We start from the raw sequence: 27791 nt of genomic DNA, 5'->3' as shown, positions 1-27791 counted from the left end.
CTAATCGATTCTATATCTTTGAGGATTTTTCTGACAGAGGTCAGAAAATCTAAGATTCTAGATACCTGTCGAGCCCTTCAGTCCAATTCTTGGCCGTCAATGCATAGAAGTAATCGGACTGATGGTGGCGGCAATGGACATCATACTGTTTCCTCAGTTTCACCTCCTACCTCTGCAGTTAAACATGCTCAGGCAGTGGAATGGAGATTATGCAGATTTGTCTCCTCGAATAACCCTGGAACAGGAGACGGACTCTCTTCAATGGTGGTTGTCTCTGGATCATCTATCCCAGAGGACCTGCTTTCGCAGACCTTCCTGGATGATTGCGACAACAGACGCCAGCCTTTTAGGATGGGGAGCAGTCTGGGGTTCCCTAAAGACTCAGGGAGTATGGACTTAGACAGAGTCTGTTCTTCCTATAAACCTCCTGGAACTAAGAGCGATCTTCAATGCTCGACTGGCCTCAGTTGGCTTCAGCCCATTTCATCAGATTCCAGTCGGACAACATAACGACAGTGGCTTACATCAATCAACAGGGAGGAACGAGGAGTTCCTTAGCGATGACCGAGGTAACCAAGATAATCCGGTGGGCGGAGGCCCATTCTTGCCATCTATCAGCGATCCACATCCCAGGGATGGACAACTGGGAGGCGGACTTTCTGAGCAGGCAGACGTTTCATCCGGGAGAGTGGGAACTCCATCCGGAAGTCTTCTCCAACCTGATTCTCAAATGGGGTTGGCCGGAGTTAGATCTCATGGCATCTCGTCAGAATGCTACCGAGATACGGGTCGAGGTCCAGGGATCCCCAGGTGGAACTGATAGATGCTCTGGCAGTTCCTTGGTCCTTCAGCCTAGCATATCTATTTTCCCCCGTTTGCACTTCTTCCTCGGGTCATAGCTCGAATCAAACAGGAGAAGGCATCAGTGATCCTCATTGCCCCTGCGTGGCCTCGCAGGATTTAGTATGCCGATCTGGTGGACATGTCATCCCTGCCACCTTGGAGACTTCAATTGAGGAAGGATCTTCTCATTCAAGAGCCCTTCCTTCACCCAAATCTAGTTTCTCTGAAGCTGACTGCTTGGAGATTGAACGCTTAATCCTATCCAAGTGGAGTTTTTCTGATTCGGTCATTGAGACCTTGATTCAGGCGCGTAAGCCTGTAACTAGAAAGATTTACCATAAGATATGGCGTAAATATCTCTATTTTGATACGTGGAGTGTAGGTGGTGCTAGAAGTACACTAGGTATACCAAGCAATGGGTTAATAAACTAATTATCTAAGTCTATTTTAATCAGCCTCCAACAATTGGTGTCCCAAATAATATTGGTTAAGCTAATACCATCAAATGAACTGGGTAGTGATAGTGGGAAATAATGGTCTAAAACTAATAAGTAAATTTCATTTCAAATTTATTCAATATTTTAAAACTTAAAAATCAACAAACTCAGTCATGCATGTGGCCCACACTATTCAATCACAACACCTTTCAAATCACAATAATAAAATTTTATCAATACGATGAAAAATATAACCGCATTAAATCATATAGCATATATGCATAATCAAGGCAATAAAAATATTGAGGCAATCTGACTTGGGTTCTATTTGCCTATAAAAGTCTCTATTCGTTAAATTCTGATATGAGATAGTGTTTAATCCATAGATATATTCCTTATAGCAGTCAGAATCAGGTAAATCTTATCTCAAGTGGGTTAGGGCAAAAACCCGGTGATTCAAGTCTCTCTTTTAGTATGCCCTGTAATAAAGGAAATTCCGGTTCACACTTCTTTTAAAAGGATTCCCAAGTTTAGAACAACAGTAAAATAGTCTTTTTAAAAAGATTCCCAAGTTGGAACAACAGTAGCAGAAGAGTCTATTTCAAGTAAACTCCAACGGACTGCCGTGGTCCGGTATAGGTGTAACTTAGCAGGGGGACCTGATATCAGTACAGACACTCTGCTGGACCTCCGGGTCCCAAAACGTAACTGTCTTCACTTGCGCAAGTCTTACCTCAGTTACCTTCGTATCCGGACTTGAAGAGCAGAGAATCGCTTTAGGCTGTAAGTCCGGATACGAAGGTAACTGAGGTAAGACTTGCGCAAGTGAAGACAGTTACGTTTTGGGACCCGGAGGTCCGTGACTCATCCAAAACAGCAAATCCACACAGAAGCCGACATACTCGGACGAGGAGAAGCAGGTGAGAGTGTCTGTACTGATATCAGGTCCCCCTGCTAAGTTACACCTATACCGGACCACGGCAGTCCGTTGGAGTTTACTTGAAATAGACTCTTTCTTCTGCTACTGTTGTTCCAACTTGGGAATCTTTTTAAAAAGACTATTTTACTGTTCTAAACTTGGGAATCCTTTTAAAAGAAGTGTGAACCGGAATTTCCTTTATTACAGGGCATACTAAAAGAGAGACTTGAATCACCGGGTTTTTGCCCTAACCCACTTGAGATCTATGGATTAAACACTATCTCATATCAGAATTTAACGAATAGAGACTTTTATAGGCAAATAGAACCCAAGTCAGATTGCCTCAATATTTTTATTGCCTTGATTATGCATATATGCTATATGATTTAATGCGGTTATATTTTTCATCGTATTGATAAAATTTTATTATTGTGATTTGAAAGGTGTTGTGATTGAATAGTGTGGGCCACATGCATGACTGAGTTTGTTGATTTTTAAGTTTTAAAATATTGAATAAATTTGAAATGAAATTTACTTACTAGTTTTAGACCATTATTTCCCACTATCACTACCCAGTTCATTTGATGGTATTAGCTTAACCAATATTATTTGGGACACCAATTGTTGGAGGCTGATTAAAATAGACTTAGATAATTAGTTTATTAACCCATTGCTTGGTATACCTAGTGTACTTCTAGCGCCACCTACACTCCACGTATCAAAATCCTTTTGAATTCAGAACTACCTAGGAAGGAGGTAGTATAAGAGGTTGGCGACGTGGGTTGAGTCCAGCGCTCCACTTCACTGTTTTATACTATTACGTAAATATCTCTATTAGTGTGAATCCAACGGCTACTCATAGAGTAGAGTTAGGATTCCCAGAATTTTGTCTTTTCTCTAAGAAGGTTTGGAGAAGGGTTTATCGACAAGTTCCCTAAAGGGTCAGATCTCTACCTTATCTATTTTGTTACACAAACATCTGGCAGATGTCCCAGATGTTCAATCTTTTTGTCAGGCCTTGGTTAGGATCAGACCTGTGTTCAAACCAGTTACTCCTCCATAGAGTCTGAATTTAGTTCTTAAAGTTCTTCAAGGGGCTCCGTTTGAGCCTATGCATTCCTTCGATATTAAATTGTTATCTTGGAAAGTTTTATTTCTTGTTGCTATTTCTTTAGCTCAAAGAGTGTCAGCTTTCGGCGTTTCAATACAATTCGCCTTACCTTATGTTCCATTCAGATAAGGTAGTTTTACGTACTAAACTAGGGTTCCTTCCTAAGGTCGTTTCAAACAGGAATATCAATCAGGAGATTGTTGTTCCTTCCTAGTGTCCTAATCCTTCTCAGAAGGAACGTCTTCTGCACAATTTAGACGTAGTCCGTGCTTTAAAGTTTTACTTACAAGCGACTAAGGACTTTCGTCAGTCTTCTCGGTTTGTAATTTTCTCTGGAAAACGTAGGGGTCAGAAAGCTACGGCTACCTCTTTCTTTTTAGTTGAGTATCATCCGTTTTGCATATGAGACTGCTGGACAGCAGCCTCCTGAAAGAGTTATGGCTCATTCCACTAGGGCTGTTGCTTCCTGATGGGCATTCAAAAATTTAGCTTCTGTAGAACAGATGTGCAAGGCTGCAACTTGGTCTTCTCTTCACACTTTTTCAAAATTTTATAAATTTGATACTTTTGCCTCGGCTGAGGCTGCTTTTGGGAGAAAGGTTCTTCAAGCAGTGGTGCCTTCCGTTTAGGTTCCCTGTCTTGTCCCTCCCTTATCATCCGTGTACTCTAGCTTTGGTATTGTATCCCACAAGTAAGGATGATGCTCCATGGACTCATCGTGTCTTTAAAAAGAAAATTTATGCTTACCTGATAAATTTGTTTCTTTTTAGACACAATGAGTCCACGGCCCGCCCTGTTCTTTTAAGACAGGTTGTTGATTTTTGTAAACTTCAGCCACCTCTGCACCTTTGCTTTTCCTTTCTCTTCCTAACTTCGGTCGAATGACTGGAGTGGGAGGGAAGGGAGGAGCTATTTATCAGCTCTGCTGTGGTGCTCTTTGCCTCCTCCTGCTGACCAAGAGGTGAATATCCCACAAGTAAGGATGATGATCCGTGGACTCATCGTGTCTAAAAAGAAACAAATTTATCAGGTAAGCATACATTTTCTTTTCCTGGGTTACCTACAAAGAAAATATGAAGGGACATGAAATGCAAAAATGTTCTTTCATTGTTTAGATAAAGCCTACAATAGTAAACATTTATTATCAATTTTGCTTTATTTTCTTGAAGGAGTAGTAATGCACTACTGGAAGCTAGCTGAATACATTTGTAAGCCAATCACAATAGGCCTATATGTGTAGACACCAATCAGCAACTAGCTCCCAGCTTCTGAGCCTATCTAGCTATATATATGCTTTTCAACAAATACCAAGAAAATTAAGCAAATTAGATTAAAGAAATACAGTAGAAAGTTGTTTAATAATGTATGCTCTAGCTAAATCATGAAAGAAAATCTTTGGGTTTCATGTTTAAGTACTACTTGCTGATACGTGATCATGAGAAACTTAAGTTTTAACACAAATATTCAAATGGATTTGTTTTTTATTCCCAGAACATTTACGGACCCCTGTGACAGAGCGCATTGATTGCATTCTCCAGTCAACACAGGCACACATGCCGAATGAGGATTTGGATATCACAGAAGCAGATGTGGAGTTTTGCCTAAATAACTTCAAAACACGAACACTTGGATCTGAAATACCACAAACTATACAAGCAAAGCTCAACTTGCTGTATAGTTTGTTTTGTACTACTATTAAAAATACATAGTGACATTTTATATATGTGAAGATGAATGGTGGGGATAAAATTTGCTATGTTTTTAATATTCACTTTTCAGGCAAACTGCTATAGTAGAATTGAGGATTAAACTGTACAAATTACTTACTCCCTAGTCATAACTTTTTATAAGGGGAAAACAGAAGTGTTCCCCTCTCATGCAGAAACTAGTATTAGGAATGCTTTTTAACAGGCTAAAAAAAATGTTGTTAATATTGAAAAATGCTGCTGTAAACTTTGTTTCTCTTTGTGTTGCCAACATTTAATCCATTATCCCAAGCTTAGTCTGTTAGTTTATCAACTTTTTCCTAAGCACTTTACAGATGTACATAGACTTGTAAAATATAAAATGTACATACTTTATTTCTCTTCCTACTTTGTTTAAATACAAACATGTTTTGGTTAAAGGGACACTGAACCCAATTTTTTTTCTTCTGTGATTCAGATAGAGCATGACATTTTAAGCAACTTTCTAATTTACTCCTATTATCAAATTTTCTTCATTCTCTTGGTATCTTTATTTGAAATGCAAGAATGTAAGTTTAGATGCCGGCCCATTTTTGGTGAACAACCTGGGTTGTTCTTGCTGATTGGTGGATAAATTCATCCACCAATAAAAAAAGTGCTGTATCAAAAAAAAGCTTAGATGTTGTCTTTTTCAAATAAAGATAGCAAGAGAACAAAGAATGTGATAATAGGAGTAAATTAGAAAGGTGCTTAAAATTGCATGCTCTGAATCATGATAGAAAAAATTTGGGTTCAGTATCCCTTTAACCCTGTTTAGACAAATTGAAATCTCGCGATCGTGCAAGTGCTTGTGAGATTTCAATGATGGGATCGGGTCGGGGGTGGCGTCCCTCTGAAGCTAGGTTCACCCTCCAGACCGCAATCCCATCCAGGAAGCGCCGTTTTGCTTCAGGACAGCCAAATGGCTTGGATGTTCTGTTTTTTTACTTTAATCTATTAACGCCGTTCTAGTCCGTCCTAACGGCGCCGAGCTTTAGCGCCGTTAGGACGGACTAGAACGGCGTTAATAGATTAAAGTAAAATTGTAAACTAGATTTTTCTTTGCATAAATGTTTTGTAGATGATCCATTTATATAGCCCATCTGGGGGTGTTTTTGTAAAAAAATGTATAGTTTTTTTTTTGGTGGTTATTTTTAAATAACATTGCTGATTTTAAGACTCCTAACCAAGCTCCAAATTTTAAGATGTATACAGACTTTAGATTGCTTTTGTTTGTATAATGTTTCTTTTCATATGCAGGGGAGGGTCTGCTATTAGCCCCTTTTTCAGTAGGTTTCCAAGCCTAACGTAATCAACAGTGCTAAATTAGGAGCTTTTAAAAGGTTTTATACTGAATTTTTGTATCAGTGTTTTTTCTGTCCCTTTAAGGGAGATACAAGCAGAAAATAGTGATGTAAGGTGGACAGCTATCCGACAACAGATATGACGGAGCATAATTCGTTTTGCATACAATAAAATACATTTACAACTCGATCCTCCCTATGTTAGCGACAATGTGGTGAGAGAGAGACTCCGATATACGCATATGGTGGAGTTGCCCTAACTTCATGTTAGACACAGGTGTTCCTACTTTGTAAAAAGCTGGGTATTATCCTTCAAATGAAACCGGAAATAACCTTATTCACTATTCTACCTCCAATTACCAAATTCACCCACAAGCTTGACAATTTTTATAACTGCTGCCATAAAAATATGCATAGCAAGGAACTGGAAGCAGCCTACTCCTCCCGATATCCGCTGTAGCTTACTGTTAAAGGGTTACTAAACTCAAGTTTATTTATTTCATGATTCAGATAGAGCATGCAATTTTAAGCAACTTTCTAATTTACTCCCATTATTTTTTACTTTGGTCTCTTGCTATCTTTATTTCAAAAGCAGGAATGTAAAGCTTAGGAGCCGGATCATTTTTGGTTCAGACCTGGGTTACAGTTGCTTATTGGTGGCTACATTTAAGTGCTAGCAAAGTCTAAAAAGAGAGGATGCATATTGGGACACTTGGTTTCACATTTGTGTTGCCCTGGAGAGGAAGGATGCTGTTACAGACACGCTCCCCTCTCATAACTGATTTCCCCCAGTATCTGTTCCGCTCTCCTATACCAGCCCTTCTTCTAAACCACCACCCCCACACCTGGAAAATAACCAGAGAGCATACCTCTTGTTGGATATGACAAGGCAAAATAATATTGTACTTGTTTATTCGCCGTTCAATATTCTAAAATTTATGTTTTGACCAAAGCTCAAATCCATACCATTATATGCATCAACTACAGTTTGTTTTTTAAAGTCACAGTTAAGAAAATATATGAATTTCCAACCAAGAAATAAGTCTCCAGAGACACTGGTAGAGTGAGACGTTCCACCTTTATCTGATGCTCCATCTGACGTTACCTCAGATCCTTTTGTTTCTAACTTCTGAATGATGTATTGTGCTGTTGAAATGTGACACAGAAAAAAACCCCACACATTTACATTGTTTTTAAAGTTTATTACCATAAAATGTAGGCGCATAAAAAAAAAAAATTACAAAATTAGTGCAAACAGGTTGATTTTTCTGAAAACGGAATGAGTAGTTGTAGCATCTAAGTGACTGCAAAACAAGAACAAATTTAAACCCTCTTGCTTAATTAGCATGAAACAAAATTGTTCAGTCATGATGCAGACAAAAGCATACAATTCAATTTCTTCTATCATCAAATTTGCTTTGTTCTTATGCTATTCTTTATTGTAGATATCTAGATAGCGTGCACGGCTGGAGCACTACACAGCTGGAAAAAGTGCTGCCATAGAGTGCTCTTGCTATGTATAATACATAACTGCACATGCGCCTGAGCTTTCCCTTCCTGCTTTTCAACCAAGGATAGAAAGAATGAAGACATTTTGCTAACAGAAGTAAATTGTGAAGTAGTTTAAAAAAAAACTGTATGCTCTGAATCATAAAATAAAATTAGGTGTATGTCCCTTTAAGGCATCTGTCACTTGCAGTTTACACAAAGATTAAAATAAATGATTTAGTGGAGAAGGATAAAAATCCTTAATCCAGGGTTTGTAAAATTGTAATCGATCCACTCTACAAAGCATTGTGGGTATGAACATAGGATTGTTTGTGATTCAATTACAACAACAAAAAATAATATATATATTTTTACATACACAACAGATGACTTGCTCTCGCCGTGCAATAAAAACAATTAAAATTATTTTCAGAAAACCCTTGTTTTTAGAGGATAAAATAAAAAAAACTGTAGTTACTCAGGAAATCCCACAAATTTGGAAATATTTGTAACCGTAAACCTAAATAATTTAATATTACAAAATAACCGGTGTTACATAGTGGTGGATGAGGAGAAGAAAAAAAGCAAAACAGCCTTACAAGATCTAAATCAAATTTCACACTCTTAGGGTGGTTTGTTTAGTACTAAATTTGATAGCCAGCATTATCTACGATGAATGACTAAAGTTTGTAAGACACCAGATCACAATGTGCATAGTTACAGAGCTGGAGTGCTTTAGTTTGAGAGGATCCAACAGTTAAAAACTAGCAGAAACTTTTGTAACCTAAGAATAAAGCCCAACACCACCATCAAGCTGTAGAGTTCAGGTGGACAAGCCATTTTTATTTTTTCAGGAATAACAGACCTCTGCTTCAACACAAAAACAGTATTTTGGTTGCGGTTTGTAAGGGCTGTTCAATAGCATAAAGTTTGTAAAACAGTTTGCCATATCAACCAAATGTCTACTATTGCTTTGTTGCCAGAGCTGAAACACTGAAGATTACTAGTGTTGAGCTTCTTTCAAATAGGAGCAATATGTTTTTGTTAGAAACCAGTTGGTGTAAGGATATTCATGTCACGAGGCTTTAAGTTGTGACTCTGTGAGCTTTTCTTATTTTCTGTCATCAGTGAAGACATGTCCATTGTAGGAGGCTTCAATGCTTTGTGGTCATCTGCAGCTCTTGTAACCTGTGATTTCATCAGTTCCATAGGAGTAGGCTTTTGTGCTCCTTTATAAGGCTGTATGCTGAAACCACCTGTGGAGACATTACCAAAAAACTAAATTTATGCTTACCACAATTCCATTCAATTACTGTTGGGAATTCAACTCCTGGCCACCAGGAGGAGGCAGACACCCCAAGAAAGCTTAAATGGACACTGAACCCACTTTTTTTCTTTTGTGATTCAGATAGAGTATGCGATTTTAAACAACTTTCTAATTTACTCCTATTATCGATTTTTCTTTGTTCTCTTGCTTTCTTTATTTGAAAAAGGCATCAAAGCTAATTTTTTGGTTCAGAACCATGGAAAGCACTTGTTTATTGGTAGGTGAATTTACCCACCAATCAGCAAGAACAACACAGTGTGTTCACCAAAAATGTGCCAGCATCTAAACTTACATTCTTGCATTTCAAATAAAGATACCAAGAGAATGAAAATAATTTAATAGGAGTAAATTAGAAAGTTGCTTAAAATGTCATGCTCTATCTGAAGCATGATAGAAAAAAATTGGGTTCAGTGTCCCTTTAAGTATCCCTCCCACTACCCATACTCCCACAGTCATTCAGCAAAAGGAATAAGGAAAGAGGAAGAGGAACACAAGGGGCATAGAGGTGCCTGAAGATTATAAAAAAAAGAAATGCCGCCTTCAGAATTGGAAAGGGCGGGTCACAGACTCTGCATGCCAGGAAAGAAAATAAATTTATCCGGTAAGTATACATTTTGTTTTCTTTCCAATGGCATCGTTGAGTCTACAATTCCATTCCATTCAATTACTGTTGGGAAACCAATACCCAATATCAAATGTCAATTATTCTTTGCTGAAGCTGCAAATTAGAGGATGCCGCCTGTGCTTAACCCTTAAAAAGCACCAATATAGTAGGATACAAAACACCAATTGCTCTCCCAAGCAACCAATGCTATCCACCAAGAACAAAAAACAAACTTTTTAGGCAGAAAATCCGCCCTTGAACATTATATGCTTAAAGGGACACTATACCCCAAAAAAATATTTCATGATTAAGGTAGATATTACATTTTTAAACAACATTCCAATTTACTTCTATTATCTAATTTGCTTAATTCTTTAGATATCCTTTAATTTAGAAATAGCAATGCACATGGTGAGCCAATCACAGGAGGCATCTATGTGCAGCGACCAATCAGCAGCTACTAAGCATATCTAGATATGCTTTTCAGCAAATAATATCAAGAGAATGAAGCAAATTAGAAAATAGAAGTAAATTAGAAAGTTGTTTATAATTGTATGCTCTCTCTAATTCATGCAATACAAAAATTGGGTTTCATGTACCTTTAACAGTCTCTCACTCCTTAGTACTCACGTGATTACCTGTGAGCTGTTAATCCGACTTGTAACAATGAATATTTCAAACACTCCGGTCTTGTAGCAGTAAAACATAGCCTTTATTGGATACAAAATAAGTAAAAGTTTACAGACCTTAGTGTTGTCGGTGCATATAACAGTATAGACCTGTACCTCTGACCCCCTTGAACACGCTTTTGTATCCAATAAAGGCTATGTTTTACTGCTACAAGACCGGAGTGTTTGAAATATTCATTGTTACAAGTCGGATTAAAAGCTCACAGGTAATCACATGAGTACTAAGGAGCGAGAGACTGTTAAGCAAATAATGTTCAAGGGAGGATTTTATGCCTAAAAAGTCTATTTTTTAAACCAATACCCAAGCCAGAGAGGACAAAGAATGGACAGGGAGGGAGAACTAAAAGACAGACAGACTTAAACTGAAGGCACCACCGCTTAAAACACCCTCTCCCAAAAGAAGCCACAGCTGAGGCCAATAACAGAATTCTAAAATGTTGAAAAAGGTATGCAAAGAGGCCATGTAGCCGCCTACAGATTTGTTTTATGGAAGCTTCATTCTTGAAAGCCCAGGGAAACAAAACCGCACAGTGGCCAGCAGCCTCCTGAGAGGATTACGACTCTTCCTTTTTGACTGAGGAGTGCCATTTGTTTGGCTTATGAGAAAGCTAGAGTAGTTGCAATGGCCTCTAGGCCCATGCACCTACTGGAATACATAAACAATGAAAGAAGATTATCCGAATTCTTTGGAAGCCTAGAGATAAAACCTTTGATTCATAACCTGGATGTGATTTGTGCTCTAACGTTCCTTCTGAGGAGTAGGACAGATGGAAGGAACTACAAGCTCCTGAGGAACATTGCGGTACCACCTCGGAAGAAAACATAACTTAGTATGGAAAACAGCCTTATCCGCATGGTAAATAAGCTAGAGAGTTACACTGTAAGGCCGACATTTCTGAAAATCTACAAGCAGAAGAAATAGCCAACATAATTTTTTTTCCCCCCAATATAAAAGTTTAATATCAATAGAATACAAAGACTCACGGAGGAACAACAGGCTTAAACACAGGTCTGATTCTAACCAGGACCTGAACAAGACTGAACGTCCGGCAAACTGGCCAACTCATACAACAAAAACTGAAAGAGCAGAGATCTGTCCCTTTAAAGAACTTGGCAGACAAAACATTTCTCCAAACCCTCATGGAGAAAACAAGAATTTGAGGAACTCTGATCTTGTGCCAAGAAAAATCATCAAGACTTGCACAAAGAAAGATAGGTGCGCCAGACCTTATGTCACTAGCTGACAAGCCAGGATCAGACCTTTCTCCAAACCCTTTAAACAGGACTAATCATTCATAGACCACGCAGTCTCATATAATCTAGAATTTGATGGAGGAACGGACCTTGAAGTAGAAGGTCCTTCCTCAGCGGCATACTCCACTAAGGGGAGGAAAACTTTACCAGATCCACAAAACAAGTTCTGCATGGCGAGGCAGGAGCAAATAGGATCACCTTGGTCTCTTCCTACTTGAAGCGGGCTAAATGTAGGGAATAGAAAAATCAGACTGAATTCCCATGGAACCGCTAGAGAACCCACCAGCACTGCCTGAGAGAACTTCGAACTGGACCCGAATCCGGGCAGCTTGGGAATCAGGCGAGCAGCCATGAAGGACTATATTCGGAACCCCCCCACCTGAGGATTATCTTTGAGAGCATCTCTGGATAAAGAGTCCACACCCCTGAAAAGAACGCCTGTCTGTTCAGGTAGTGTTACCCTCACGGGATATGAGTGACCAAAAAGGGACAAATCCAGAGACACTGCCCACTAAAGGATGCAAGAGACTTCCTTCACCGCCAGGGAACTCCTTGTTCCTCCTTAATGAAAGTCACAGAAGTCATGGTGTCCAATTAAAATCTGAGAAATAGAACAGAACTCAGTTGAGGCCATGCTACCAGAGCATTTTAGATAGCTCTCAGCTCCAGAATGTTTATTGGAAGGACCAATTCCTCTGGCACCCAGAATCCCTGAGCTCTTAAGGGACCCCAAACAGATGCTGGAATCTGTAGACACAATCTCCCACAGTGGTTTCAAAAGGCACATGCCTTGGGACAGATGATCCTAACAGAGCTACCTGGAGAGAAATCTCTTGTGTGGTGTCTAGGACGATAGACAGACAGATCTGAATGATCCCTGTTCCATTGACTGAGCATACATAGCTGGAGAGGTCTCAGAAGTGGAAAAAGGAATAATGACCCTGCAGGCAACCATGAGACCAATTACTTCCATTCACAGCGTCCCTGGGGCATGCCGAGGACTGCAGGGAGAGACAGGCATAAAGAAGTCTGGATTCGATCAAATCTGTCAGGAAGATTTTAGTGGAGACAGAATCTAGACCCTGGTATTAAAATCCAGGTAACTTATCTTTGTAGCCGAGGGCCAAACCAAATGGCAGGGTACAAAAAGAAAAAATGTTTGTCCAGAAAGACAAATACCTTCTCGGGAACAAAATCCTAGGTCCCACTTAGAGAGAGGGACCAGAGATAAACACTGGAATGCAAGTTAAAAAAAACCTCTCTAAATAGATAAAACTGGATCTCATGTTAAAGAGTTTGCAGGACAAAATATTATAATGCTGAAGAAAAAAAAACAAGACCGAGAACTTGTCAAATAATGATAAAATTACCCACTGGTAAATGATAAAGCTACAAATAAGGACAAAGCCATCTTAGACCTACATAGTAGTTAGAGCAAAACTGACAGGGTGTTAAAACATTAATGACACCAGATGTCATTAAGAACACCTTAACAGGAAACAAATCTGAACCAAAATCCAGTGAAAATAAAAGTTCATTATAAATGAGTAAATATTAGAGTCCTAAGAAAATGTATTTTACATAGGACGACTTATGTTGCAACAGTCATTAGCAGGAAATCTCACTATGAGAAAATGTATATTATTTACCCATAAACATCAAATATGATAGCATCATAAAACACAAAGTCTTAAGAACATTAAGAAAAACATGCATTTTCCATAGAACAAAACATGATGCAACAGCCCTTAGCAGAAAAAAAACCTTGATATGAGAAGGATTATTATTGAGCCTATATGCCTAAAATATGTAAGCAAGAAAATAAACAGTGTCCAAAGATCACTAAGAAAAATATGTATTTTACATAGGACCATACATGATGCAACAGTCCTAAATAGAAAATCTCTAAGACCACTCAGAAAATATGTATGTTACATAGGACAATACCTAATGGCCCACATACTACATTGCCTCAGATGAAATAAAATAAAAAAGTAGTAACTGCATAAGAGGAGCTCCACTATAGATGCTCCATGTACAAATAAAGCCCCAAACGATTGTTAAATGCCTCCCCCCACTGTGGGTATATCCAGTATAAAGTTAACAAAAACTAATATGTTCCATACAAAGTAAAATAGACATAACTGTGTACCAGGGAGACGAAGGGTACTGCCTGTGCAACATTAGAGGAAAGGGATTGAGGAAAAAAACAGTGGAAATCCTGACCAACGGATTCTTGGAAGAGAGATGCTCAGAGGGGTTATTCTATAATAGATGTAGAACCCTTGCAGACTTAAAACTGAGTAGGTGGACTTACAAAGATGGCATCTCATGTCTTAGAAAAAAAAAAACTGCTAAAGCAGAATCAGACTTAAGCCCTTAGCAATAATATTTGAATTATTAATCTTATATTTAGGAATGGGAGTCCAAAACAACCCACAAATCTGACACGAGACACTGCTATCTCCCAACTATAGCGCCACTGAAAGACACACTGCAGTAATCCAGGATACCTCTCTGTGATAGCCGAGTAACAACGCTGCCCTTGACATAACCAAACATTTATTGGATTTTCACATAAAAAAAAAATAACACAATCCTTTGACAAAATTCTGGGAGCTGTGGCAAGGCCAAACGGAAGAGCTACAAACTTAAAGAGATTGTCCAAGAAGGCAAATCTCAGAAATTTGTGATGATCCTTGTGAATGCGAACATGAAGGTAAGCATCCTTTAGGTCTATGGTTGTCATGAACTGACCCTCTTGGCCCATGGGAAGAATGGAACGTATAGTTTCCATCTTGAAGAACAGTACTCTGAGAAACTTGTTTAGACATTTCAGGTCTAGAATTGGTCTGAAAGTTCCCTTTTTTTGGGAACCACGAACAGATTGGAGTAGAATCCCAGACCCTGTTCCTGCATTGGAACCGGAACTATCACTCCCAGGGCGAAAATATCCTGAACACATTTCAAGAATGCTTTTTTTTTTAATCTGGTCTACAGATAATCTTGAGAGGAAGAACCTGCCCCTGGGAGGAAAAGTCTTGAATACTAACTTTTAACCCTGGGATACAAATGTCCACCGCCCAAGGATGCGGGACATCCCGTATACAAGCTTGATAGAATTAAGAAAGTCTGTCCCCTGCTGGATCCGATCCCAGATCAGGGGCAGACCCTTCATGCTGACTTGGAATCAGCTGCGGGTTTCTTAGATTGCTTCCCCTTGTTCCAAGACTGATTGGGCTTCCAAGAGGTCTTGGACTGTTCCTGCTTGGAAGGAGGAAGGGAGGGTTTACCTCTGAAGTTATGAAAGGAACGAAAATTACTCTGACGGCCTTTCTCTTATTTTGTGATAGAAAAGATCCATTTCCACCTGTAATATCTGAAATTATTTCAGCCAAGCCAGGTCCAAACAAGGTCTTACTATTGTAGGGGATCACCAAAACTTTGGACTTAGATGAAACATCCGCAGACCAGGATTTTAACCATAAGGCTCTGCGAGCCAGACAGCAAAACCAGACATTTTTGCTCCCAACTTAATGACTTGTAACGAAGCATCCGTGATAAAGGAATTTGCTAACTCAGAGGGGTATCTGTCTGATTGGAATCAGACAACGCATCAAACCAGTAGGCTGCCGGACTGGCGACAGTGGCAATACACACCGCAGGCTGCCATTGAAGACCCTGGTGAACATACATCTTCTTTAGCAAGGCCCCCAACTTCTTATCCATTGGATTTCTTAGGGTTTACTACGACAGTCATATCAGAGTCGTCCAAGGTAGCCAAAACCTCCTTAAAGGGACAGTCTAGTCAAAACTAAACTTTCATGATTCAAATAGGGCATGCAATTTTAAACAACTTTCCAATTTACTTTTATCATCAAATTTGCTTTGTTCCCTTGGTGGTATTTTTGAAAAGCTAAACCTAGCTAGGCTCAAACTGATTTCTAAACAGTTGAAAACCGCCTCCTAGCTCAGAGCATTTTGAATGTTTTTCACAGTTAGAACGTGCTAGTTCACATGTGTCCTATAGATAACATTGTGCTCACTCCTGTGAAGTTATTTAGGAGTCTTCACTGATTGACTACACTGCATGTCAGTCAAAGGCACTTAGATAAGGAGGCTGTCTGCAAAGGCTTAGATACAAGTAATCACAGAGGTAAAAAGTATATTAATATAACTGTGTTGGTTATGCAAAAACGGGGAATGGGTAATAAAGGGATTATCTATCTTTTTAAATAAGAAAAATGTTGGTGTAGACTGTCCCTTTAAGTAACATACAGAGGGTGCTCCAGCTTAAACCTGAAGGATACAACTTCAGCATAAGAAGAAGGAATTATACTGTCCGAGTCTCAGATTTCACCCTCAGACGCTACCAAAGTGTCTTCCTCCTCAGACTTTTGAGAAGAAGGAGCACCCTGGTTAGCCACAACTGGATCAAAAACCTTACTAACTGACTCTTTAGATTTCCTCTTGCGTTTTCCCTGAAGCATAGGAAAGGCAGACAGTGCCTCAGATACCACAGAGGATACCAGGGCAGCAATGTCTTGCAAAGAAACTCCTACCGGAGCGTTAGAGAAAACACAGGGAACTGCATGTGGAGACGAAAATGATTAGGACGCTTGAGCAGAAAGCTGCAGCATATCTGATACAGGCGACACTTGAACAGCATCCGCCTTAGATAATGATGGCTCAGGATCAAAGAGAGTCTATTCCTGTAACACAAAGTTCTTTCAATGCATGAAGAACAAAAAGGTATTGGTGGTTCCAACCTGGGAGTTAAAGCGTAGCTTACATGCAATATTTAGCAAAGCCTTGTGGTCCATATTACCAAACAAGAAGGTCAATAAAAGGGGGAAAAAAAAAAAAAAAACACATTTATTTAACTTTTTATACTTGGCACTAGAAAAACGATTACTGCCCCTTTAAGTTGCTTTTTAGTCAAAAAATAAAATGGAGCTCAATCCTGTATTTCAACCCCCAGGCAACCCTCTACCCCTCAGCTATGTTGCTGAGGTGCCTGCCTACCTGTCCTGCTGACCGAATTAAAATCTTGAAAAAAAAAAAAAAGTTCTGGTTTCACTCCGGAATCCCGATAGACCAGCCGGCTCAGCGATTTCACTCCGTTGCAAACGAAATATTAACAGTGTCACCACACCGAAACTCACAGAAAGTGAGCCCAGAAAGTGTGCCTTACACCATCTTCCACCTCAGAAAGCAAACCATGTCTCCTATAAAATCGGGGGCGGTCCCGGCAGCCATTAAGACAGAAGGAGAAAAAAAAAAAAAAGTTTCAGAAAAACACATGGCCGCAATAAATAAATTAATAGCGTCACCACTTTCTTACACTGTCCTTGATCGGGTCTACACCGGAGCCAAGGACACTAACTGAGCCACCAATAAAAATAAACTATCACCTCCTCATCGTCCACAGTGCCTGCTATTCTGCCTTAATATTAACCCTCAATAGGGTCAATAAATAAAAACGTCCTCATGCAGCCTCAGACTGTTGAAGTGCCAGTATTTTTCCTCTTGAATAAAAGAAAATATTTTCTTGGCACTTACCTGTATGTCAGTCTGTAAGGCAGAAGGACAGCTCATCTGGTTTGAGAGGATGCTATTCCTCACATGGACCTGTGGAGAAAGAAAGATCCGAGTAAACTTACTCAGGCTTTCTGAATAGGGCAGCAAAACTGTTGAGAAAATGCAGTGAAGAATGTACCTCAAAAAGTTCCCAATTGCTTAAAAACCACCACTGCCCTACTGAAGAGACTGATGTGGGGTACGGCTAGACCCAAGGAAAGATCAGAGCAAACCTACTCTGCTTTAAAATAATAAAATCTTGAAGTAAACTTATTTTCAGATACCGAAAACTTCACCTCCTCCTTGCACCGCAGACAAAGAGAAATGACTGGGGTTTGTGGGAAGGGAAGTGATACTTAACAGCTTTGGTGTGGTTCTCTATGCCTCCTCCTGCTGGCCATGAGTGATTTTCCCAACAGTAATTGATGATCCGTGGACTCACCGTGTCTTAAGAAACATCTTTATCTGGTAACTACGCATAACTAGGCACCTGCTAGCATAAACATGGTCCCACCGCATAGCTTAGCTCCCACCAAATACTTTGTCTCAAGGTTGTCGCATCATGGTTTCTTGCTGTCCACTGATAAGGGGGCGTGTATATGACACTGTCAATTTACGATGTATCTGATGTATACTATATAATCGCAGTGCAAGCTCGGAACATTTTAGATTTCACTTGTGTGTGTCGAGTGCTGTTCTCAGAGATATCTCGTCAGGTGAAATACTCTTCTGCAGATGAAGTGCAGAATACTAATCAGTGACAAGGTGTATCCAGTTCCAAAAAAGGACCCCTAACATTTCTGGTGTCAGTGTGGGATTCGCACAGGGTAAGTAGTTTTATTTTTATTCTGCTTTCCCTATGTTAATCCAGACCTACGGTGTGGCTGGTTTAATATTTTTTTTTTTTTTTACAGGAGATAGAGGCCCACCGTCTCATGGGGGTTTAAGTCCTGCCGTGTTAAGGGTTAAGGTTAAAGTCCTTTGTGTTTATATAAATAGTGTTTAGTTAAATAATATATCACTGGAGCTGAGTTATCAATTGCCAATGTCTATTGCTTTTGTACTACTTCATTGCTTTTTATTTTACACTGTGCATAGGATTTTTTTACCATTACTCCTGCTTTTTCATTGCTGATATATTGTATTTAGTTATTGCAAAAATGGGGTCCGTTCACAGTAAACTGTTGAAAAGTCTGCTGAAGTACAGAAATTTAATATTAAAGTATAAAACTGTCAGATGTACCATCCAGTGCTGGTCAAAATGCATTGTGTACTACAAATCCTAAGCCAAAGGAGAAACTCCCAAAGATTTTGTAACTACAGTTGCAGGTAATTACTATACCGTTCCTTTTAATGACAATCGGTCCAGACAATCTCTCCGGCTGGACAGAAGCATTATACCCTCAGGAACCAAATACTTTCCCTCGTGAGGGTACCCTGTGTGAACCACATATTACAATAAGGTAAATCTGTTTAAAAGATACTGCTTATCAGGGTCCAGATGGAGACTCCTTATGGGATAAAAGTACCTGAAAGAATGTGGAGAGGTTTGGCTGAAACCATTCTGGACTAATTGTAACACCCTACCCCCTCCATATCCAGCTGCTCCATCAGCTCCTCCACCTGCACTATATATCTCTAGCTAGCTGATTTAAATTATGCACAGAAAAGGGATACAGAGCGGGAGAAAGAGAGCATAATAGCATCTTTATTGGCAGAGGGGAGATTAACAGCTTCATTTAAAATTGAGGGCACTCCAGTTAGTGTAAGTCTTACTCCTAAAAGAGAGGGAGAGGGTGAAGCGAATTGCTGTCAAAGTCCAGTATATACCTTTGTTAAGCATCTTACCGTCACTCCTAAACCACTTGCATGAGCAACCAGAGATGTTATGGGCACAGAAGGGGGCAGAGTGCACACACAAGAGATGTTATGGGCACAGAAGGGGGCAGAGTGCACACACAAGATCCCAAACACAAAAAGATAGAAACTGTCACTGAAGCCCTGTTTGTAACGATAAGTGAGCAAATCATGATTAAACCTCTTGACTCAAGAGAGTTTGATGGATTGGGCACTGAAATACCCTGACCCTGTGAAGTATCCTTTGGGAGCTCTCTTATACCTCAAAAGGGTCACAAACAATGTGTGTCAGGGAGGTCCTGATTATCGATTTCTGTTGAATGTAATTACAAAATATGCAGACCTAGATTTTACTACCATTTCTAAGTACTTAGACACTCAGTACGATAATCCTGACAGTAGTATTTATGTATGAAGAGACTCTAGAGTGGTGAATGGAATGTGGGAGGATGTTGAAAAATATTTTAAAAGTCAGCATGGTGATCAGAAAGATATTACCTAAAGCAGCTGCATGTGAACAGAGACCAGGAGAGCAAGTGTCTGATTTCATTAAGAGGTTTGGTGATTGTTGGAGACAGGAATGCTGTTTGAAGACGAAAGGAGATTTGGGGCAATTGTATGTGCAACATATGTTGAATAATGAATTCACAAACTGCGCAGTTGATTAGACAATTTCAGGTATACATGGTATGAGAGTGGATGAGTTTGAGAAAACATTGCGAGAGAAGGATGCTGCAGCTGTGTTTCTTGTGTACACTGAGAAGGGTGAAGAGAGTATGTTTAATGATTCTGGTAGAGGCAGAGGTGGGGGATGAGGTTGCAGAGGATCCAGGGGCAGACGGAGATCTCAGTTGAATGGTAAGAGAGGAGGAGGCGCTAATGCTGGAATTGTGGGGGTACTGATCATTAGCAACGAGAATGCACATGCCTTCCTAAAAAGGATGGGAATAATAATCCTCCACCATACCAGATCCCCTGAACTCAGTATAAGTCCCAGAATCAGAATAGTGCCCACTAGGAATGGCAGCAGATGGGATTTCTCTTGTTTTACACAGTTCAATTGTCTTATCATTGGCAAGATTTACCATTAGTAATAAGTAAATACCATTAGCAATAAGTAACCTTCACTAGAAGAGGGAGATGTTTTTGTAGATGGGTCGGGTTCTAAACCTGCTGATGGTGTTTATATTACAGGCGTTGCAGTGGTTCAGTTGCCCGACAGTGATTGTCACCGGCTCCTTGCCCTTTGTTTCAGCCCAAGCAGCCGAATTAGTAGCCCTAGCTCATGCATGTAGATCATTCACAACGAAAGATGTGACCATTTATACTGATTCAAGGTATGCTTTTGGGATAGATTATGATTTTGGAGAATCTCTCACTCCACACTTGTACAGGAACTTTTTTTTTATGCAGTTAAGTTACAACACAAGCTAGCTATTGTAAAATGTAAAGGCCACAGTACTGACTCCACTGATGTTTGGTTAAGCAATTATTTGTAGATACCATAGCTTAAGAAGTTGCACTTAATGGCCCGTCACACCCAGATTACCTCACCACTACTAGACATGAGCAGTTACACATGGTAAGGATAAGGCACTAGCCACTGATGTTTATTTACAAGTACTTTAATTGGGTGCAAATGGTTTTGGTCACAGAAATCAACAGACAAAGAATTTAGTGCCATTCAAATGCGTCATTCAAGACCATTCACAGATCATAAACTTATGCCAGGAACAATCCTGGAGGCCTTGTACATGGTAAACCTGAGCACTTGCCACCCTCAGATGGCCCTATGCAGGTATTGTAGATTGATTTCACCCACATGCCAACTGCTAGGGGTGGGTACAAGTATCTTTTAGCCATTGTAGATCAATTCAGTGAGTTGAAGCGTTTCCAACAACTAGAGAAAATGCACACACTGTAGTTAAATACTTTGTAAAGAAATCATTCCTCAGTTTGGCTGTCCCTTGCAGATATATAATAAGGGAACTCCTTTCACCTTTACAGATTACTCAAATGGTGTGTACTATGTTATCCATTGACTGGAAGTTTTACATTGCCTATCACCCACAGTCTTCAGGACAGGTAGAAAGAAAGAATGGACAGAAACATTAAAGAGAAGTTCAGGAAGGGAACTGGTGGTACATTTACTAATTGGCCTGAACATTAACCTGCAGTATTGGCAGAAATCAAAATGACCCCTACTGTTACTATGGGTTAATCACCCTTTGAAAGACCTTTTTCAACCCAAAAGTGTAAACAAAAAGGTGCTCCTGTGGTAAGGGGAGACAAATGTAAGAGAAGAATGTGACAAAACTGATTGATACATTGAATGGCATCTATGGTGAGGTTTCTTCTAATCTCCCTCAAACCACAGGTACCCCTATACGTCCATACCCCCCTGGAGAAACAGCTCCACAAGAACAAGTTGTTGAATCTTCCTTTTGGCCTGCCTACTACAGTGATTGCTGTGACAAGAACTGCTGTCCTAATAAAATAGGCCCCAGTATGGAGCCCATAAAAAGGAAAGCATCCACCTTGGCCATTTGATTATTCAGTCATGTCCTCTTGCCAGTGATGTTCATTGTGTCGAGTATCATCATCCTGTTCCTGATTTTCATTCCTAGTGCCCCCCAGGCACAATAATAAAGATGTAAGTGCCAATGTCACCAATCCAATATCCATCCTTTTCACCGGTGATACGAGTTGCAAGTTCTCATGGGAAAATGACAATTCCTTTATCAAGACTACAATGAACTTATACAAGATGGAACATAGCATAGATTCATGTTGGGTGTGGTTATGTGCCACATGGGGAAAAATAGGGGTACCTGTACTTTGGGTTTCCAATCACTGTAGACCAATTTAACCCAGATGATAAATGATGGTACGATCTGGAATTTTACACAAAGAGTTAATGCTGCAAAAGGTTTTGAGAAAGATAGGGTACACTTAGTTAATTGTATCAATTACAGTGTTCTCATGTCCCGTAAAATCTTAATGGTACTATACCTTTAACCCCCCATACACTGAGTCAGTGGCCTACTACAGTTGCTTTACTTTACAATGCAGCCAGACAAGTGAATGATACATTTTTAAATATTTGGGATAGGTCTTACCTTTCTTTTGAGTACATTCAAAATTTTATTGTTAATCACACAGAACCACATAACACTATTAGCAAATGGTTTTGGCAGGACAATAAAAACATAGGTAAACACACAGGCGCTACACCTGAAGCCAAAAGAAAAGACCCTATTTGTCCTCCATTAAGTAGCGTTATGGTTACTGGTTGATTGAAAAAAATGGGCAGTTTTATACCATGCAGTCATCTTGCAACTTAGGGTACATAACACCAGCTTTAACTATTCACTAGTTTTCTCTGTGGGAAAAAAAAAAAAAAAATCACAAAAAGACAAAGGCGCCTCCTGGTGTAATACAGTTGGTGAAAGATTTGTTAGGTTATCAAAAATGTACTCACAAATGGAGCAGCACCCAATTGTGCTTTTTTTTATGTTTAAATAGGGTCACAAACCACACACTTTTAGGTAACCATCATATTTATATTAGTTTAATAATCCACTTTCACGTAACCACATATTTTTTTAGTTCCGCTATTACCTATATAACACATTTATAATGGATACTAGTATTTTACTCGTTTCATTAATTTCACTGTAAAACACTTTAATCATATATATGATATACTATATATTTTCACAGTTATATTTTCACAACAGTTCAATGTCAATATACTTCTAAATACACTTTTATATTTATTAGAATACTCAAAAGGATAATTTTTCAAAATAATAATGCAATGTAGGTCCAGGTTGGGGACTCTACCCAGAATTTTTTTTTTTTTTTTTTTTATCACATGCAAACACATTTACTACGATTTGACTAGGGCTATTAGCACTTTCTTATTAGTCAGACTATTTAGTTTTCAGTAAGTCTAGTTACATTTATTAGCACTGAGCCTCACATATTACAAATCACAGTTCTATAAGTTGCAAATCTACTTTGTTATTTGCACACATTATAGTTTATTGCCCTGTACTATTATCACATTTCTTTCACTTTTTGGTCTTATTTTTAGAACATGTATATTAGAGTCTAATAGTATCTCACTAGCAGCCGCATATTCGTATAAATAAGAACATAGTATAATCAATTTTTTATTAATTAACATTTTATTGTAGGCTCAGGTTGTGGACTCTTCCCATATTAGGCTGTCACCTTCTAAACATAACAACTATGCTATGCATGTGGGCTGTATTAACCTAGCCCTGATTGGCTTTTTGGTCATCCCTTAACAATTGATGATAGGTCCTCAGTGGCCCTGTGACTTATGATGTATAAGGAAGTAAAGCACTCTTAGGATCAGACAAACTTAGAGCAAATTGTACATTGCTGATCTGAATGAAAAAAGGTATTTTTAAAAACATCATATGTCAAAAGTCATAATTAGAGGCAATAATGGAAACAAGATTATTATAATGCACACATTGCTAAATATCTTTCTATTTATATACATATCTGTAATTAAGCATAAAGAGCATAGAATGCACATAGTTTCCGTTTTGAGATATATATATATATATATTGTATTTTAACACTTTATTTTGACTTTTGTTTTTAAAGTTTTAATACAGAGGTAATGTGGGTCATGTTTCAGTAATTATATTTTAAAGGGGAGGGGGTGTGACGCTGTTACGTCAGCACGCAACGGAGCACAGCGCAATCACAGAAGTAGGCAAGGAACCGACAGCAGTGGAAAAAGCCGTGTCCGATGCCGACTCTGTGATTCTAAGGCAGACTGCGGAGTCTCCTTTGCGAGGAAGTCGGGGGGCAGTGTGGTGGAGTGGCGAACGCACAGGGGCTACCCTCCAGGAGTGCCGCGGGAGAGAGGCTGTGCCGTGGGTGACCACGCTGGTTGCTGTAAACAGTGCTATAAGAAGGGTCTTGCGGCCAGAGTTTCTGTCTGCTGACCAACGCTGGGGCCTGAATGAGGGTGTTCTAGGAGGGGGATTAGGACATCCGCAAGGCACAGCATCTTTAACCCCCTATAATACCCAAATTAAGAAAAGGAAAAGAATGAAAAGAAGGAAGTAATAAGAGGACAAGATTTATTCAAGAGCCCAATGGAATTGAAAGCAAGGAACTAAGAGAAGGGAGAAGTTAAATAAGGGGAGGTAGGAACTGTTTATTTATTTGCTCTGTTTTCTTTTTGGGGCTTTGGAGAAGATAGTTGCTTTTCCCCTCCCCTGTCTTACCCACCCTTGATATTGAGGATTTGCCGAGTTGAAAATTTTCATTTTGGATTTAACTGGCTGCTCTTGTTCCCCTCCCCCTGTTTGGGGTATTTAACAGCCTGGGGAAACATTGGATAAGTCAATAAGTATGCATGATCCCCTATCCTGATTTGGTATCTTCCTTCTATTCCTACAATTATAAATTCTCTTAAAGGGGCTGACACCTTTTGATAGCTGGTACACAAGTGACTAAATAGCAAGTGTAAGAAAACTAGCAGTGACACAATATTTGTTTATTTCTATATGGATAAATACCTCACCCAACCAAAAATGTCACCAAAGATAAAAAAAGCGGAGAAAAAAAAGATTATAAACCTACTAGTATAACCAGCTCCCCGAATAAATCTTTGAGAGAAGACAGGATCCCAGATACTTCATATGCAGGGGAAATTGCAACTTTAGTATCTGCTTTAATTGGTCCAAAATTGGAAGAAATTAATACAAGGCTGGGTACAATCCTGGAAGAATTGAAAAATCATGCAGAAAGATTAAATGAAGCAGAACAGAGGATTTCAAATTGTGAGGATGCTCAAAATATACTTCAACTGCAGATGGAAAGCTTGACAAAGCAAAATCTCTCTTTACTTACAAAAATTGATGACCTAGAAAATAGGACAAGGCGAAATAATCTACGCCTAATTGGCATTCCTGAATCCTTATCCTTCCAAGAATTAAAAAAAAAATTGTGGAATATTCTATCCCAGAGATGCTTGGTTTAAATACGGGGGAGAACATCTTTATAACTGAGAGAATACACAGGATGGAAAGAGAAAGGGATCCATCAACGTTAAATGGGAGAAGACCACGGCCAGTTATAGTGACGTTTCTAAACTTCCAGGGGAAAAATGAAATGCTGAGAGCCTACAGGAAGCAACAACCCCTGCAATATCAAGGAACAAAGATCCTGCTCTTCCAAGACTTTTCTATTGAGACCTCAACGAAAAGGAAGCAATTCTCACCTATTTGCTCCCGCTTAGCGGCTGAAAATAGATTTTTTTGCATTGCTGTATCCAGCTAGACTTAAGATAAAATCTGGTACTGACTTTTTTTTCTTTGACTCCCCTGAATCAGCTCAGTCTTTCTTGGAGAATGAAGCAAAATAGGGAGTAACTGAATGAGAGTCCTCCTTCCATTTGATATTAGGGCTATGTGCATTTATGTACAAATGTTTCTTTGTTTATTGTGGTGTGTTTTTTTTTTTTTTTTCCCTCACTCCCATTAATACAGCATAAACTGTCATGGGGTATTTTTTTTTTCTTTTTTTCCCCTCTCTCCCATTTATACAACATAAACTGTCATGGGGTATTTTTTTTTTTCTCTCCCATTTATACAGCGTAAACTGTCATGGGGTATTTTTTTTTTTTTTTCCTCTCTCCCATTTATACAGCGTAAACTGTCATGGGGTATTTTTTTCCCTCTTTTTTTCTTTGCTCTTCAAAATTACTCATTAATGCACACAAATTTATATTAATAGAGCACAAAATTAACAGCATTGGGGTGTATGGAAAACGTGCTATACATTTGTTGATACTATTGTACATAATTTTTTTTTCTTTTTTGCTACTTTTAAGTATAGGGATTATGTAAATTCCTTAGATTTTTTTTTTTTTCTCTTTTTAGCACTTTCAAAATCGGTTTGGTCAAAATAAGGTGCTGTAAATGCCTTATTAAGATATATGAATATGTTTTTTTTATGGGTCAAAAGCTGAGATTGTATTATTCACTAACGCACATTAAATCCTATAAGATTGAGAATATGATATTTAAACACAGAATCACTGTAAAGGGAAAGGAAAAGAAGTCTACTATCTTATTCTTATGTTTAAGGATGCATGTAAAAGGTATAGATTTATCACATATCTACTGATATTTATAGTTATAACAATGAGGATGATTGAAAGCACGTGGTTACAACACAAATTACTAAATAGTTTACTCCTAAGAGTAGTGGGGTATGTAACTAATATAATTCTGTTTTATGTTTTTAAGGCAATCATTAGATTTTCGTTTAGTATAAACTTTTTTTTAAAAAAATAGGTACAAAGGTTAAACTAAGGTGGTGTAAATATGCTGTTGAGGTATGTAAAAAAGGGAGGGGGAAGGGAGGGAGGGAGGGAAAGGAGAAAGGAATACATTTTTTTTATTTTTTTTCCCCTTCTCTTCTCTCCCCGTGTTCCCCTCTCCTCCTGCGTGCCCCACTAGGCTTGATCTATTGTTCACTCCTTTTTGTTGGGTGGATTGGTTAAAATCCTGATCTGGAATATAGGGGGGATTCACTCCCCAATGAAAAGAAAGGCAGTTATGAATCTTTTGGGAAAAAGGGATTTTGACATAGCATGCTTACAGGAAACCCACCTATCCGATGTAGAGCACAAAAAGATTAAAGCTAGATGGCTGGGAGAAACTTTATTTTCATCATATACAAAATCTTCTAGAGGGGTTATGGTTCTTTTCCATACAAGATTAGAATATAAAATTTTAGATAAATTTATAGATAAGGAAGGGAGATACGCAATTATTTGACTTTCTATTCACAATGAAGAATATTTGCTGGTGAACATTTATGGTCCAAATATCCCTGATGAAGGGTTTTGGAATCTAATGGTAAAGAAAATGTATAAATTTCCCAAAGCTAAAATCTTGATGACAGGGGATTTTAATGTCACCCCGAATTCTTATCTGGATAGAAGGAAAATAGGGAACGATAATATTAAAGTCAAAATCAAGTCCACACAATTGAAGTTTGAAAAAAATAATATTTAACTTATTTTATAATTCATTTAAACTGGTAGATATTTGGAGGCTGTTAAACCCCAATAGCTTAGAATACAGATGCTGCTCTAAGTTCCACAACACGCTTTTTCTAATCTCAGAACTTCTGGTACCAAGGATTGAGAAATGCGTTATTGGGGATTTTAGTTTGTCAGATCATGCTCCGGTTATTTTGGCTATTACAACGAAAAGGAAATTTTCGTATAATTCTTTCTTTTTCCCGGTCTACCTGCGAGACTTTAGAAGCTTCCTAACCAAAACTTGGGAAGATTTTAGAACACTTAACAGTCACTGCAGGGACAATACTCAGCTTTTTTGGGAAACAGCGAAAGCTTACCTAAGAGGGGAAATAGCTAGTTATGTGGCGAAAGCAAAGAAGGAGAAGGCGAGAAGAGATAAGGCCCTTTCAGATAAAGTGAGGGAATGATATATTAAACTTTTGGAAAGAACCTGTAAGGTAAATACTGAGAACTACTTCCAGGCCAAGAAAGAAAGAGAGACATTTCTCTTGGGAGAAGCACAGGTACTTCTGTACAAAAACAGCGCCAGATTTGCAAAATACGGTAA

General features: G+C 38.8%; 2 protein-coding genes across 3 annotated transcripts in view; one reads left to right on the top strand and one right to left on the bottom strand.

Annotated features, from left to right (window-relative positions):
- The window catches only part of SIMC1 (SUMO interacting motifs containing 1), a 245293-nt gene extending 238765 nt beyond the window's left edge, over positions 1-6528 (top strand). For both annotated transcript variants that reach the window (XM_053717080.1, XM_053717079.1), the window contains one exon: positions 4802-6528. In XM_053717080.1, the coding sequence (XP_053573055.1) occupies positions 4802-5019 (218 nt within the window). In that variant the 3' untranslated portion in view covers positions 5020-6528. The remainder of the gene's footprint in view (positions 1-4801) is intronic.
- A 997-nt stretch (positions 6529-7525) lies between these two features.
- The window catches only part of KIAA1191 (KIAA1191 ortholog), a 78137-nt gene continuing 57871 nt past the window's right edge, over positions 7526-27791 (bottom strand). The window contains 1 exon segment of the mRNA XM_053717082.1: positions 7526-9082. Within this exon segment, the coding sequence (XP_053573057.1) occupies positions 8871-9082 (212 nt within the window). The 3' untranslated portion in view covers positions 7526-8870.

Source organism: Bombina bombina, chromosome 6 (genome assembly GCF_027579735.1).
Source record: "Bombina bombina isolate aBomBom1 chromosome 6, aBomBom1.pri, whole genome shotgun sequence".
Lineage (NCBI taxonomy): Eukaryota > Metazoa > Chordata > Amphibia > Anura > Bombinatoridae > Bombina > Bombina bombina.
This window is presented reverse-complemented; position numbering and strand designations above follow the sequence as displayed.